At 40.9% G+C, this 17,369-nt stretch overlaps 1 protein-coding gene across 1 annotated transcript in view; it reads left to right on the top strand.

Moving 5' to 3' along the window:
• PRODH (proline dehydrogenase 1) overlaps positions 1 to 17,369 on the top strand; it is a 159,044-nt gene that overhangs the window by 132,106 nt on the left and 9,569 nt on the right. The window contains exons 10-12 of the mRNA XM_073673295.1: positions 286 to 432; positions 4,378 to 4,553; positions 16,621 to 16,719. Of these exons, the coding sequence (XP_073529396.1) occupies positions 286 to 432; positions 4,378 to 4,553; positions 16,621 to 16,719 (422 nt within the window). The remainder of the gene's footprint in view (positions 1 to 285; positions 433 to 4,377; positions 4,554 to 16,620; positions 16,720 to 17,369) is intronic.

The raw sequence follows: 17,369 nt of genomic DNA, 5'->3' as shown, positions 1-17,369 counted from the left end.
TAAGAACTGGTTGACCGATTATGATCAATAGTGCCAACATACAAATCTTAGAGACCATTCCTTGCTAGTTGAGGGTAGTGGAGTAAGCAAAAGTTTAGCTTGACCCAAAAGTCCACTACCTAGGAGCACTTTTTAAGGTATTATTTTATCATATTTGAATATGAGCTTTTTCATATAGAGTTGGGGTGGCGGAGGTGGTCTTCTGAGATGTGTTTTATGAGCAAGAATTGTAGGAAATATTAGTGTTTGGATGCCTTTTACTAAACATTGCTTTTTACCTTTTAGAAAGCTTTAGAAACCGGTGTTCGGCTGATGGTTGATGCAGAACAGACCTATTTCCAACCCGCAATCAGCCGTTTGACATTGGAAATGCAACGTAAATTTAATAAGGACAATCCCATTATCTTCAACACATACCAGTGCTACTTAAAGGTGAGAGGTGCATATCAATGACCATTTCTGCTCTGTACGACAACGCTTTTGCTAGACGTGAAAAGGCTCAGCATACAAGGATTACATTGCCGTGTATTCCTAGGTGAATTTAAAGTGTATCTCCCATTTGTAGAGAAAAATGTAATTAGGCATTACTAACAGATGATCAATTCTTCAATTTATTCTTTCACTGGATTTAGCCTTGTATATTAGATATTGCAGCCAGCTCACATTTAAATAGGAGCTGTACAGCAAAGTCCCCATATTGAATACTGAAGCCTTGGAGACATTGCAGCTATCGTACAGACCCTGAGAGGTCCGGCTGCAATATCTAATAAATGAAGCATAACCCAGTGACTGTATGCATGACAGAATTGATCATCTCAGTAACAAAGACCTAATTCTATTTTTGTTCTAACATACCGGAGGTACTGAGTGATCCAGAGCAATATCCACACTAACCGTGCGCTTTTGGCTAGATGTATGCTTTTATAAACCTGCCACTGTAATATCATGTGAAATGTAATGGGTGACAGCTCCTTTCTCGCAGCCGCAGTGACAAGTTCTGGACATGGAAAAAATTACATCCAGCTTGGCTCTTAGCTGTTGTTACATTTTTTATTTTGGGTAAAGTTCTGTATTGATCATTCAATATAAACTTATCTTGGTAATACACATATTAATCTTGTCTTTTGTAAAAGGGAACTTATTAGAACCTCACACTGCCGCCCTTAGTTTGTATAACACTATTGCCTCATTTTTATAAATCCCTTTGTATCCCAAACAAATGGTCACTTCTGGGATTAAAGCCAATTTGAATGCATCATTTGTCATTTGCAAATTTAGATGGGACTAGTCTGGTTTTGTGTTGCTACACCCAGACTAGTCAGATTTCTGATGCAGTAATCCTGCCTGTCAGGGATTCACAGGATCCCAGTTACTCACAGAGACCACCCACTGTGATCTCTTGAGTAAACAGCTCTCTGCTGCACCCTATCATCCGGACAATTGCACGATTGGCCAATGATTTAATATAGGAGGCTGCAGGCTGTTCTCACTAAGTAATTATCAGCAAGCTAGCAGTGAGCGTAAGGCATACACACCACCTTTCCAACACATAGAATATATGTATATGCCCTCGTACGATCACTGATAGCCTCACGATAACCCACTTAATATTATTCGCTGCCACCACTGATCAATTTTAAAATATAATACAGGCCTGATTGGACATCTGCTTTCTGGTAGCATATATGGCTTCAGGGGAGGAACGATTACAGGACAAAAGAAACAGGACTATTAACTTTTATATTTAATCCCAAAGGGAGGCAGTATTTATGAAAAATATACAAAAGGAGACATTACAATACAGAATATACAGTTACACGAAAATAAATGGGGTTAAAGAAGAACTTACTCGACAGATCGCAGAGACGATTCAGTCTAGCTGGAGGGAAGGCACTCCAATGGATTTTACCGTTATCAAACAGGACCCCTTGCTTATAGAATATATACCTCCCGGCAATGAGTATGGACCCATCTTCAGCTGGGTCTTTTATGCCAAAGGGGGGACCTGCTCACACACCCCCTGTGATGACATCACGTGGGTGGGGCTCCACCCTTCATGTTTTTTATTAAAATATCTACCTTCCGTGATAACTCCTCGCGGGTTGATTGCAGAAGCGTGCGAGTGATGCCATATTTTCCTTTATGAATTTACCTTTCTTTAGAGACCACACATGACTTAGCTGCGGTCTGTTATTTTGTACTTTTGCATTACAGCTCGCCGAAAGGGCGTGCAGATTCGGTGAATTATACGTATTGTTCCTTAGCTGACCCTGCCACTAAAAATGTGTGTCCCATTATTATCGGAAGTATAGAACTTCCGATATTCCATATTTCGTGTCGTGCCGGAGAGACTGTAGATTTCTGTTGAGCAAAAAGGGGATGCCCTGGGGGTGAGAGAGAATTCTTTTGAAGCCAGGAACTGGAATCCTTCTCACATAGGTGTATATTTATCGCAGGCCTGTGCCACTAGGAAATGCATTCGTATGCTAATTTGAATGGACTATTGAGCTTCTTTTGTAGTAGCATTTGCTAATTAGCCACTTCTCCTGTGTGTGCTAATTTGCATAGCAACAGCTCCTTAGATGGTGTCTTCTTTGGCAAATGGTATAGAGGAGGGGGAATGAAGTGTTTCAGGGGGAGAAAGATATTTTCTTAATATTTTCCATGACACTGCCCCTATTGACTGCCATTTTTCATTATCCCCCACTGGCCTAGTCATATCAGGAACAGCGCCGCTATGCCTTCCCAAGCAAGCTCAATGTAGCCAGGTGTACTCTCCCCGCTTCATCAGAGTACTGCGCTTGCTCATGAAAGCATAACGATGCCGTTCCTAATATGACGCGGCCAGTGGGAATAATCACAATCAGCATGTGAAGCAAACCCTCCTGGGCTAGTTCCTACCTAATTTGCATATGATAAGCGGTACATTAAAGTTAGTTTTATCTCAGAAGTGAAAATTTGTTTGGGGCACGAAGAGCTTCAATAATATAATATTTCAAATCGGTCTTCAGCCAATATATTTCTAAACCAGTAGTGAATGGAGTATATACTACCGCGCTCACAGACGTCAAAAATAAATGTCTGAAAGAATTTAGAACACCAGGGTAAATATATGTCAGGAGTAATCCGGCTAATGCCGTAATAGACCTACCTACAATAGTGTCAATAATAAAATGGAAAAAGGGTCCCTGCACCTGCAATCCCCTATTGTGCTGCTATAGGGATCACAGAGACAACTGATAAAACCATCCAATTAGACACTACATATGAACCAATGCAGTGGATAGCACAATGGTTAAAGTACTTGTGTAGTTTGCTTTGTCCTCCTATATTGTGCTGGGTCCTGGAATCCCCGTATAATGCCTGTCTGTGAAAAAGTCTGTGATGGGAGCGTCCTCCCAGAGATGCCCCTTGCCGTGAATCTTCAGCTGGCGCTCGACGAAGGAGGACAGTGATTCCTTCGATACGCGTTGGATTTTGTGGCCGCTCTGAGTCTCTCTGAGCAGTGACGTCACCCTAACCACATTCCTCTCCCCCCCCCACCCCGTGTGCGGCATCAGCTAGCGGCGTAGCTTCTGGCCGGGGCACGCCGCAGGTCGAGCGCCAGCTGCAGATTCACGACAAGGGGCATCTCTGGGAGGACACTCCCATCACAGACTTTTTCACAGACAGGCATTATACGGGGATTCCAGGACCCATCACAATATAGGAGGACAAAGCAAACTACACAGGTACTTTAACCATTGTGCTATCCACTGCATTGGTTCATATGTAGTGTCTAATTGGATGGTTTTATCAGTTGTCTCTGTGATCCCTATAGAAGCACAATAGGGGATTGCAGGTGCAGGGATCCTTTTTCTATTTTATTATTGACACTATTGTAGGTAGGTCTATTACGGCATTAGCCTGATTACTCCTGACATATGTTTACCATGGTGTTCTAGATTCTTTCAGACATTTATTTTTGACGTCTGTGAGAGCGGTAGTATATACTCCATTCACTACATTTATTCCCACAGGCAGGTGATCACACGAAACCTGCTCTACTACCAGCAGCTGCATTTCTTCTAGCAATTGTATAGCGCGAGTGGGTGGTGATTTTAAAATATATCTAAAACAGTTGGATTAGTGAAGTGAGCTGATACAGTAAGCCTGTCTCAGATTAATCTGATTTTTTAGGGTAGTACATTCCAGAAAACTGCCGCAGCAGGAGAGACGTTTTGGGGACCAATAGGGCTATGTTGCTTAATGGTGGCAGTGTGGGGGCTTAAGGGGCGTGACCTGTTCTCTTTTAACATATCACATACACATGAATAAATAAGCATTTTATTTTAGAAAGTAGAGAACCCTATAAAAGCACAATCTCCTCGTTTACAGGAAGCATACGACAATGTGACTGCTGATGTAGAGTTGTCTCGTCGAGAGGGCTGGCATTTTGGTGCGAAGCTTGTAAGAGGGGCTTATATGCAGCAAGAGAGGAGTCGTGCAGCAGAGGTGGGCTACGAGGATCCAATTAATCCCACGTATGAGAAGACTAATGAAATGTATCATAGGTGAGTGCATACAAGACAGATTCCCATGTATGTATTATTCCGAAAACCACAGTATTTAATCTTTTACAAAATGTGTCAGATTTGTATTAAAACAGTGACTGAAGAAGCGATCTCTTACACAATATGTATGCTCTCTGGGAATCTGATCACTGAGATCCCCTCCGATCACAAGAACAGAGTTACCTGTGTGAATCAAGTGGTAGTGAACATGTGACCACTGCTTCATCCACTGCCTGTGGAACTGGTGGTTGCCTATGGGACCTCTGTTCTTGGGATAGGCACACGGACCTACAGTTATTATATTTTTATTATTTTTCCTATGGATGAGGATTATACATTTATTTATGGGACAGCCCCTGTAATTGTGAATGATCGAGCTTAGCTGGTGATTCGTCTGTTAGCTTCTGTTCTTAGTGCATGGCTGGCGGATTCGCTGGGAAACTTTTCCAGTCTGATCATGCTGAATTGATCTCCCTAACATTATATGGTATGGGTCCATACGTCTTCCATTTTTCTAGAACCGTTTTGCAGATGCCCTTGCAATGAAAAGTACATAGACCCTTTCTACAACAGTATTGGTATTTGTATAGTGACTTCATGGTGACGCATTAGGCTAATCTCAGCACTAAATATTAGCCCAATATTATGTCCGTGGAGCCCCAATAGGAAATTATTCTACTCTGGTGTCCAAATATTATTTAGCTCTCTCTGTACTCTATTTTCTACAGCTCCTTAGACTTTTCTCTTGGTGACCTTTATAGTGGCCTTCTCTGCTCAGGACCATATGCAATGGCGGAAGTGGAAGGCTACTCTGAGCCAATAATAGGTCCACTTTACATTTAGTTGCTGCCATATTCAGATACTAGCCTATTTACCTTCATTTACATGGTCCAGTACTACCATGTCTTACAGTCACATCCAAAATTACCTGACCAGCCAATTACTTCTGTTTTTTGTATCTGCTTTTCAGCAGCCATAACTTTTTTTTTTTTTTTTTACAATTCCTTTTCACTGACCTGGTTGTAAGAGGGTTTGTTTTATACAGGACAAATCATGTTTGTTTAATGTTGTGTTTAGTGTCGTTTTGGGGTACATTGCTCTACATTTTTTATAATATATATTTATAGGAAAAAAATTATTTTTGTTTTTAGATTTTTTTCTGTTTTTCACAGCAAATAACTTGGGGAATTAATTTCATTGGTTATTATTCGTGTGAATATTTTAAATATAGGCTTTTCATTTTTTTATGTAATAAAATATTTCAAAAATATATTTATTTTTTTCGCTGGGGATCTTTATTTATTTATTTTTTATTATTTTTGTGCAGAAGTTCTGTGGGAAACCGAATACCCAACAGTTTAGCTATTCTGGCAGACACCCAGAGATCTTGTGATCGCTAGGTCTTAGACTGCGTGCCCACTATGCATTTTTCAAGCAGTTTTGCCGTGAAATTTCCACAGCGTAAACACTTAAACGCTTGGTAATACGTGCCCCATGGTCCCCAATGATAATCCGCATGTGCTGTGCACATGCTGCGGAAATTTCCGCTGCGGATTATCATTGCGGAACAATCCGCAGCATGTCCATTAATTTTGCGGACACGCAGCGTAATTGCCGCCATTGACTTGCATTGAAACGCTTCATATCCGCATGACTACATATGCACACACGGATATGAAGCGATTCAATGTGCGGATGGTACCCGGATCTGGAGAAGAGGAGACTCTCATCCAGACCTGGGTACCATAGAAACTGTAAAAAAAAAGAATTTAAAATAAAAAATAAAGATTATACTTACCTTCCGATGTCCCCCGGCCTCCTCAGCGATGCGTGCGATGTGTTGGGCGGCTCACGGTGGTGTGAAGGACCTGTGATGACGTCATTGAGTCATGTGACCGGTCACGCGACCGCTGACGTCGGCGGTCGCGTGACCTGTCACATGACTTAATGACGTCATCACAGGTCCTTCACACCACCGCGAGACACCAGGGAGACCGGACGGAGTGGAGAAGGAGACCGGGGGTCATCGGAAGGTAAGTATAATCTTTATTTTTTATTTTTCACCATTCTTACTTTTTTTTTTTTTTTAAACTATTACTTGGTCACACTATATAAATCCATGCCGGTTGCATGGATTTATATAGTGTGACCAAGTTGTAAAGCACTTTTCCAAGTGATGCTAAAATCTCTTGGAAAAGCGCTTGATAACCCGCATGCAAAAATGCTTGACAAACGCTTCTACCTGGCGGGAAAAACGCATGTAAAATCCGCATGCGTTTTTCCTGCCAGGGAGAAGCGGAAAAAATCTGCAGCAGTTCTGCATCGTGGGCACACAGCCTGAATTTTGCGGACACGCAGCGTAATCGCCGCCATTGACTTGCATTGGACCGCGTGACATCCGCATCACTGCATCTGCACTTGCGGCTATCACACGGTTCAATGTGCGGATGGTACCCAGGTCTGGAGAAGAGGCGACTCTCATCCAAACCTGGGTACCATGGTACCTGTAAAAAAAAAAAAAAAAAAAAAAAAAAAAAAAATAAATAAAGATTATACTTACCTTCCGATGTCCTCCCGGTATTTTCTCCGCTTCGTCTGGTCTGCTGTATGGGTTGCGGTGTTGTGAAGGACTTGCCATGACGTCATTGAGTCATGTCACCTGACACATGACTCAATGACATCACCGCAGCTCCTTCACAACACCGCGTGCCGCCCAAGACACCGGACGGAGCAGAGAAAACACCGGGAGGACATCGGAAGGGGAGTATAATCATTATTTTTTATTTTTTACCATTCTTATTCTTTTTTTTAACTATTACTTGGTCACACTATATAATTCCATGCCGGTTGCATGGATTTACAGTACAGACCAAAAGTTTGGACACACCTTCTCATTTAAAGATTTTTCTGTATTTTCATGACTATGAAACTTGTACATTCACACTGAAGGCATCAAAACTATGAATTAACACATGTGGAATTATATACTTAACAAAAAAGTGTGAAACAACTGAAAATATGTCTTATATTCTAGGTTCTTCAAAGTAGCCACCTTTTGCTTTGATGACTGCTTTGCACATTCTTGGCATTCTCTTGATGAGCTTCAAGCGGTAGTCACCGGAAATGGTCTTCCAACAATCTTGAAGGAGTTCCCAGAGATGCTTAGCACTTGTTGGCCCTTTTGCCTTCACTCTGCGGACCAGCTCACCCCAAACCATCTCGATTGGGTTCAGGTCTGGTGACTGTGGAGGCCAGGTCATCTGGCGTAGCACCCCATCACTCTCCTTCTTGGTCAAATAGCTCTTACACAGCCTGGAGGTGTGTTTGGGGTTATTGTCCTGTTGAAAAATAAATGATTGTCCAATTAAACGCAAACCGGATGGAATAGCATGCCGCTGCAAGATGCTGTGGTAGCCATGCTGGTTCAGTATGCCTTCAATTTTGAATAAATCCTCAACAGTATCACCAACAAAGCACCATCACACCTCCTCCTCCGTGCTTCACGGTGGGAACCAGGCATGTAGAGTCCATCCGTTCACCTTTTCTGCGTCGCACAAAGACACGGTGGTTGGAACCAAAGATCTCAAATTTGGACTCCTCAGACCAAAGCACAGATTTCCACTGGTCTGATGTCCATTCCTTGTGTTCTTTAGCCCAAACAAGTCTCTTCTGCTTGTTGCCTGTCCTTAGCAGTGGATTCCTAGCAGCTATTTTACCATGAAGGCCTGCTGCACAAAGTCTCCTCTTAACAGTTGTTGAAGAGAAGTGTCTGCTGCTACAACTCTGTGTGGCATTGACCTGGTCTCTAATCTGAGCTGCTGTTAACCTGCGATTTCTGAGGCTGGTGACTCGGATAAACTTATCCTCAGAAGCAGAGGTGATTCTTGGTCTTTCTTTCCTGGGGCGGTCCCCATGTGAGCCAGTTTCTTTGTAGCGCTTGATGGTTTTTGAAAATGCACTTGAGGACACTTTCAAAGTTTTCCCAATTTTTCGGACTGACTGACCTTCATTTCTTAAAGCAATGATGACCACTCATTTTTCTTTACTTAGCTGCTTTTTTCTTGCCATAATGAAAATTCTACCAGTCTATTCAGTAGGACTATCAGCTGTGTATCCACCAGACTTCGGCACAACACAACTTATTGTCCCAACCCCATTTATAAGGCAAGAAATCCCACTTATTAAACCGGACAGGGCACACCTGTGAAGTGAAAACCATTTCTGGTGACTACCTCTTGAAGCTCATCAAGAGAATGCCAAGAGTGTGCAAAGCAGTCATCAAAGCAAAAGGTGGCTACTTTGAAGAACCTAGAATATAAGACATATTTTCAGTTGTTTCACACTTTTTTGTTAAGTATATAATTCCACATGTGTTAATTGATAGTTTTGATGCCTTCAGTGTGAATGTACAATTTTCATAGTCATGAAAATACAGAAAAGTCTTTAAATGAGAAGGTGTGTCCAAACTTTTGGTCTGTACTGTATATAGTGTAACCAAGTTGTCAAGCACTTTCCAAGTGATGCTAAAATCGCTTGGAAAAGCGCTTGATAAGCCACATGCAGAAATGCATGCAAAAAGGCTTGACAAACGCTTCTAACAGGCGGGAAAAACGCATGTAAAATCCACATGCGTTTTTCCTGCCAGGGAGAAGCGGAAAAAATCTGCAGCATTTCTAGCCTTACAGAAGTGGCAATGCCAGGCTTCCTTATACTACTGTAGGTGGCGAAGTAAAAGTCAGAAACTGTAATAAACCCCAGGTCTCCAGTTGTATCAGAAAGTGGGGGATGAACCTGCTCCTACTAAATTGCAGGAACTTTGACTCTGTGCTGTATGTATATTTACAATAGTGCAAGGTTAAAGCCCAACACCAAGCAAATTTAGCATCCGTATTTGGTCATAATCAGATTAATTAGACATAAAGCAATGTTACAAACTCCGCACAAATTACATACAAAACTGACTTCAGATACAAGCTCTAAACTAAATACCGTAATCCTGAAATTGGCTTTAAACCAGTTTTTATTTTTTCATTATTTTTCTTTGAGAATACCTTAAGGCAACAGCAGACTCTAAACGTCAAGCATATACTTTGTTTTATACAGATACAGCCAAAATCTTTGCCTGATAAAAAAAAAAAAAATCTATATCAAAGTGCCAAGAATCCGTCCAGTTGCCCACTGCTCAGTTAATCAGCCAGCTGTATGAAAACTAATTTGAATGGGAGTATGATGAGTAAATTACTTATTAGCATAATACAACATCCAATTTCTGATTCCCCTTTTATGTTTCATATATTATTCCTTCTCACTGACCTTCTTGATCCCTTCAAGTGCATTAAATATTCTGAACTAAAAGGGGAGCTCTGGAATTCTTTTAAAATGCTAACTATGTTCAGGACTGAAATATGATTCTAAAGTGTTATATTAGACAAAGTACAAAACTGATACATTTACCATGAGATTACCTTGGGTACACGCAGCGCGGAGGCTGAGTGGTTAGCAGTGTTGGTTTGCAGAAATTAAATCCTTGTTTACAGTAATTCCAACCAATGAAAACATTTTACATGGAACTTTGTCATCTTTGTTTCTTCTGGAGCCATGAAAATTAGTGGTTTATCCAACCCTTGTAACAATAAGTGTACTATTTTTTGGTTATACACAAATTAAACATAAATGTAAAACTACTAACACTGGTGAACTTACTGCCTCTACAGGCAGTTGAGCTGCGTGAGTGCCTATGGGAAGAGGAGATAACTTTTTGTCGATCAGACTGGCATTTGTTCCTATACTAGCTGCTGTGTAAATGGCACAGCTCACCCACTGCAGCAGCTAATTCTTTCTGCTCTGCTAACCCCGCATGCAGGATGCCCAGTAGTCTGGCTCTGGAGGTAGGGAGTGGTTATTTTCTGGCACCATACAGACTGCAGGGTTGAGAGCGCTGTGTCTACACTTGCCCTTCTGCTGCTGTTTTCCTCTCGAATGGAGCTGAGGAAGTAATGGACCCTGGAGCACCAGCTCACTGCGGTGTATGTCCTGTATCACATATTATACTGTGATCATACCCTTAATGTATATGTAGTATGCAAATACGTGTGTGTGTGTGTGTATACATATATATTGTTTCACTTTAGTATACCATAGAAACATAAGTGTTTCATAGTTTTTAAACGTTTATTAAGAAATGCATCCTGTTTAAGTCTGAATATTTACAGTGTTGACACTTATTTTTCAAGAGTTCTACAATGATGGATGATGGATATCAGCTTCTGGGCCAAATCCTCACTGCTGACAACCCGTTCTTGCCTAATCTGTGCTTGGAGTTTATCACAATTTCTGTGCTTTTGTCTACCCGCTGCTTGGGGGTTGACCATAGGTTCTCAATAGTTTTCCTGGCCATAGACCCAAAGTTTCAATGTTTTGTTTACTGAGCCAGGGCTGTGGAGTTGGTGCCTATTTTGGTGGAGTCGGTATAAAATAAACCAACTCAGACTCCTAAAATATATAATACATTGGGTACAGTAGTACAATGCAGTATGTGCTGAATATTTTTTCATAAGAATTTGGGAAAGTTATGAAATGTCCTAAAAGTGTCTGTTCTATTCCTAATCTGAGATCTAGGCTTTTAGTTGAGATGAATCTGTTCTCTAGCCTTGAAATAATTAGATCAGATTTGATGAAGACTGTTTTTTTTCCCACTTACTGCATAGTGTATTGCATATTTACAATTTATTAAAAAAGTTTTGTTCTAAAGTTGTATTCCAATAAATATATTTTATGTTCCATCTAAATAGTTTGATTATTGTATCAGAATGGTGATTAAAAGCCTGATGTTACCATTTTACTACAATAAATTTATCACTTAAATATGAGCCATGTATGAGGGAGTCGGGGAAAATTCAGCAGTCGGATGTTTGGCTTACCGACTCCACAGCCCTGCACTGATCCACTTAGTATTTCCTTTGGCTTGTGACATGCTGCTCCATCATGCTGGATAAACCATTGTTCATCACCCAATTGCTCCTGGATCATTGGGAGAAGTTGCTCTTGGAAGATGCGGAAATACCATTGGAAGTGTTCAAAAACTATGTGGGACCTAACTCCCTTGGATTAAAAGCAACCCCACACAAAAACTTCAAATACTTCAAGGACAGACTGACATTTTTTAAGAAGTACAGGGATTGGGCTGCAGATGACTGGGGTAAAGTTATTTTCTCTGACGCACCCTTCAGTCTTTTTGGGACATCTGGAAGAATGATTGTCCGGAGAAGGAGTGTGTCCATGAGTCCTGTGTCATGCCAACAATAAAGCATTCTGAGACCATTCATGTGTGGTGTTGCTTTTCTTCCAAGGATTCTTAATTTTAATTAAGGAACTGAACACTGTGATGAATAAAGAATGGTGTCTAAAAATCCTCCAAGAGCAACTTCTCCCAACAATTCAGGAGCAATTTGCTGATGAACAATGCTTTTTTTCCCAGGATGATAGAGCACCAGGTTACAAGGCAAAAGTGATAATGAAGAGGCTTGGTGAACAAAACAATGAAACTTTTTGTTTACGGCAGTAAACTCTTCACATCTTAATCCCAGTGAGAACATATAGCCAGTCCTCAAAACACTGAAATTATGACAAACTCCAAGTACTCATTAGGCAAGAATGGGTTCCCTCAGTCAGGATTTGGCCTCGAATCTGCTTTCCAGCATGCTGGGGCGAAGTGACGAAGTCTTGAAACACAAGGGACAACCCGAGAATATTTCTATAAAGTTAGAAGTTGTCCACTACTTTTACATTGAGGACCTACCCTAAGGATAAGTCATCAATGTCTGACCGGCCAGGATTTGACACCTGGCAGCCCCACCGATTAGCTGTTGGCGGTGTCAAGTACTCACTTGCCGAGCTGCTCCATCTACTTGTAGTGGCCGGGCTTGGTACTGCACATCCGCCTCCTATTTAAATCAATAGGAGGCTGATGTGTAGTACCCTGCAGCAGCCACTACAAGGAGACAGAGCAGCTTGGCAAGTGAGTACTTCCTGCCGATGGCCTCCACTACGACGCCGATAAAAGCTGATCTGTGGGGGTCCGTATTCGACTTATCCTAAGGATAGGTCATCAATGTAAAAGTAGTGGACAAACTCTCTAATAGATTTGTCAATAAAAGTGTAAAAACTTATGAAATGCTCATAATTGTATTTCCTTGACCATGCAAACATCTGACTAAAAGATCTAACACTTAAGCAGCAGGCACTATATAAACTAAAATTTGTCAGTCTCAAAACTTTTGACCACAACACACAAACACACACTAGACATATACTCACAATGTATACATCACAAAGGACAAATAAATACTATGCGTATATACTTGTGTGTGTGTGTGCGCATGTATATTTATCTGGTTAATGTGATTTATATATGTTAAAAGATCTAAATATGCAGATGGCCCACCTTGCTGCTTTTAGGATTTTGAGGTCTGAGTATAGGGGTCTGAAGGGCCCCATTTGAGCTTTACTGAGCATATGGAACCATTACGCCATTTATTATAATAGGATTGATGTCCACACATGCTCTTCAGTGCTGCGTTCACACAGGAAGATTTGGGCGACCTGTTTTTAGGAGTAGTAGAGGGTCTTGGTAGCCAGGCCACAGTGATCAAACACTTAGTCTTTCCTGTGGATCTGTAATAAAGGTTGCTTACTTAGAGGACAAACCTTTTAAAGGGCAGCTGGTCACATCTTGATAATGGATACCAAATGGCACATTCAGAGGTCTTGTTGAGCCCAAGCTTCAACATGTCAAAATTGTTACTGGAGCAGGAGAGACCTACACAATGTTACATAGGTGGCTTAAATATTATGGCTCATGTATAAGCAACAAGAAATAAGACAGCCAAGTGTATGCAATAGGACCAAAAGAATTTGAACCTGACAATAGTTTATGGTCCCATTCTATGGTATCTTGTGGCTTTGAGACCAAGTACTTGAGTCACTGGTGAGGTTCCTTCTTTTATTTGGGGGTCTTTAGCTATAACCTCTAGACAGGCTACTTTGTTCACTTTGTCTTGTATACTAGATCTTACAGGCTGCAGCTTGCATGATGTATCCCCTAATTCTGTCCTTACTTTCGTGGGCTTCTTATAAGGAAATAATCTTGCTGACACAGTAAGAATTAGAGTGTGGCTTCCATCCAGCCATGGTGTAAAACGTTCAACTTTAAAGATTTGGAAAGAGTATATTTGGGTGTGTATCGATCCCAGAGGAGTGAGAGTGCGGCCTTTCCAACTTTGGGGTAATAATGTGTTTAGTCAGCACAGAGAATAGTGGTGCCTGTGAAGCTGACAGAGCAATCCAAAGCCGACTCCATTAGCTAAGCAGGGTTATTCAGTGAATTTGGAAGCTTCAAATACAAATAATTTAGTAATACAATCATCCTTTGAATTGTAGCGGCGTTGGGCAAAGTCCCATAATGCATATAATTACAGTTCAACATCACACAACTATAAAACATTGTTTAAGCACGTTACAACACTTTAATCTGCTGTATTTGCCATTTGCACTAATTAATTTACACTCGGCAAGAATTTGTAGTCCACTTATCAGGAACAAGGGTGTGCTTTACATTCTGGTTGAAAGTTTAGGACATATGCTTTACAGCGCATCCAGCCTGCAGAGAATGGCTTATTACAGTTTAGTAATGGCATCTTCTGGATTAGTTTCAGTGCTGCTAGCTATGTGTATCCGAGCCAAGAAGAGAAACTGTACGCTGTCCGAGCTTCGTTTCTCAGGTGATGCCGAAAATAGGAAATTGGAGACTAATACCAAGAGAATATTGTGCTTTGAGCACTTTACTAATATCCCAGAGAATGTGGAAGTATTGTCAGTTTTTTTATATTCTCGTAAATGGTCCTTATTTTCTAAAAATGGATTTTAATTAATAAAATACAAGTTAGGGTGTAGTCGCACATCCATGTGTATGCTGGGGCACTGCCTAATTATTTTTTTTTGTTCTTAAATCTGACAGCACAAGGACCAACTGACTATGTCCTGAGTATGTCCTATTGTAATCCTAAACATCTGATCAGAAAATGACATACTCAAGAGTTTTTTTTTCCATGATGATCAGTGACACACTATTGGTCGGGAGTTCTGTCCAATAAGAAAAATGAAAAAAGAAATCGGACAATACTCGGACATTTACACACGGATGTGTGAATACACCCTAAGGCTATGTGCACACGATGCGGTTTTAATGCGTTTCCGTGGCTGTTTTTCCGCCGTGGAAACTCATTAAAACCGCTTGTTAATAGGTCTGTCATGTATAGCAATGGTAATCCGGATGTGCTGTGCACATGATGCCGAAATTTCCGCTCCGGATTACCATTGCGGCAAAAACTGCAGCATTACCATTGTTTGGGAGTTTCCGCTGCAAATTTGCGCCCATGAACTTGCATTAAATCGCAGCAAACCTGCAGGTATAATATCTATACCTGCAGATTTGCTGTGTTTCAATGAAAGGTAATGGGCAGAAACGTGCTGTGGGTGGTACCCGGATCGGGAGAGGAGGCTTACTCCTCATCCGCCCGCTTCTCTGGCTGATAATTTTTTTTCTGCGTCCAAAACGTTGCATTCTATTGAACGCAGGTAAATTCACATGTGTTCACTGAACCATGTGGATTTACCGCATTCAAAATTTTCTAGTGGTCAAATTTCTGTTGCGGAGACTAGCTGCTGGTTTGACACTGTATAAACACGCAGCGTCAAACCTGCAGTGGTTCCTGACCGTGGCCACGTTCCCAAACTCACCCGCAGCATGTCAATTTCTGTAGCGGACACGCCAGTCTCCGCTACAGTTTTTGACCGATCTAAGTGTCGTCATATGCGGTGGATTCACATGTACCGACAACAAAAGTGCGGCATTAGAACACCGCATTTTGGACGCAGCAAAAACACGCTGCATCCAAAGCGCTGCTGAGTGCTGATTGGGGAGACATATCAGCTAACGAACCAGCTGTGAGATGTTAATTATGGCCAGGGACCATGTTTGCCCAATGGCACCTTCCCAGGCTAAAATTAGCAGCTCACAGCAGCCGCATAAATTACATGAATAGAAATGCTAATGATTGGGCGAATAGGACTAGCTGACACTTAGCTCTTTTGTTTGGTGATGACAAGGTGTCAGACCTTTTCATGACCAAACTTAATTAAAGTAAAGAGTTAAATAAACACACAGAGTAAACACTTTATTTGAAATGCAAAGGACACATTCTTTAATCATTTAAATGAACCAATATACTCATCCCAGTTCTTATGGTAATCTAAGGGTTTACGCAGTGTCCCACCAAATAACTTTATTTAACTCCAAAAAGCATTCATTGATGTACAAAAAAAGCTTAAAAAAACTAATGTAAAAAACGCATGTAAAATCCGCATGCGTTTTTTTCTGCCAGGGAGAGGCAAAAACGCTCAGGAAATTTCTGCTTCAAATCCGCATCGTGCGCACATAGCCTTACTAAATCTTTTCCAAATAACCTGTATATCATTCTGCTGAGCTTCTCCTTCTCTGTATCGTGCAGTCTACATTTTGGACTGCATGTACTTTTCACGGCTCCTTTTACACTATGAAATGTTGTAAGGGCAGTATTGGAGCCAGTTACCTTAGATTTGTCTTTGATAGCTGACAGTATTACTTACATTTTCTGCCAAATCAGTGGGTATCCGATCTAATGAGACTCCTAATTTCTTAACTTTTTTTTTTTATGTGCCATATTTGTCACTTTACCTTTTTTTAATTTATAAATTAAAATTCCATCTATTTATAGAAATCATTTACTGAAAGACAAAATTTCAGCAAAAGATATTAACCTCCTGGATGTCACAGGTTTCAATCTATAATTTCAGTACCATTGTGAGGACATTGTGTCTCTAAAAATTGCGTTTTCTTATTTTAATCTATTAAACAGCAGGGTAAAAAAGTCTGTATCTGAATGAAAAATGTCATTTTAGTAGGTGTTATAATTCTGCATGAAATCATGGGAGCTATTGTGAGACTTGATTATACCCTTTTGTGCAACAGATGCCTTGATTATGTCTTGGAGGAGATCCGACACAATCGCAAAGCAAATGTGATGGTAGCCTCTCACAATGAAGACACCGTAAAATTCACTCTGAAAAGGTGGGTAGTTTCAATCCTGAACTGACTGCATTTATTGCGTGCGCTCTGAATAGCATGTATGACTGTTGCATTTGCTTCATAAAGAGACTTGATTTTACAGTAGATAAGAAGCTTTACGGATTCCAAGGAGCATCGCACAAAAGTGTCCTCCCGCCATAATAGGCCAGGATTCCAATAACTGGGAGCTATCTGCTGTTTGGACACTGTTGATATCAGTGTATTCTGTTAAAGGGACTGCCCCAAGTAAAATATTGTTAATAGTTAAATCCATCCCAAAATGAAAGGGTTTTTTGCGTGTTTACACTTATTAAAAATACTTGCACTAACCTAGATTCCAAGGATAACACTTTTGTTGCTTGTATTGATCCATTACTGCGTCCATCCTGATACATGTAGCAAGATGGACGCACATGCTCAGTCTTCAGACTTTCTGCTCCATTGGGCATGCAAAGGTATTTTGGGGCTGCTTGTCCATCAGGAATCCTATAAAAATGGAGGTCATTGTGCTCGAGTGAACAGAGCCACCTTCTAGAACAGGGATGTCAAACTCAAATACACAGATGGACAAAAAAACTTGGACAAAGTCACGGGCCAGCCTTGATATTTATAATTAAAAGAAAAACCTTAATATTCGGTGGGGTCACAGAGGA

Source organism: Phyllobates terribilis, unplaced genomic scaffold (genome assembly GCF_046119375.1).
Source record: "Phyllobates terribilis strain yellow unplaced genomic scaffold, ASM4611937v1 Scaffold_1__5_contigs__length_1240528914, whole genome shotgun sequence".
In the NCBI taxonomy this organism is placed as follows: Eukaryota; Metazoa; Chordata; class Amphibia; order Anura; family Dendrobatidae; genus Phyllobates; species Phyllobates terribilis.
The sequence above is the reverse complement of the archived record's forward strand: the minus strand, read 5'-3'. Positions and strand labels throughout refer to the sequence as shown.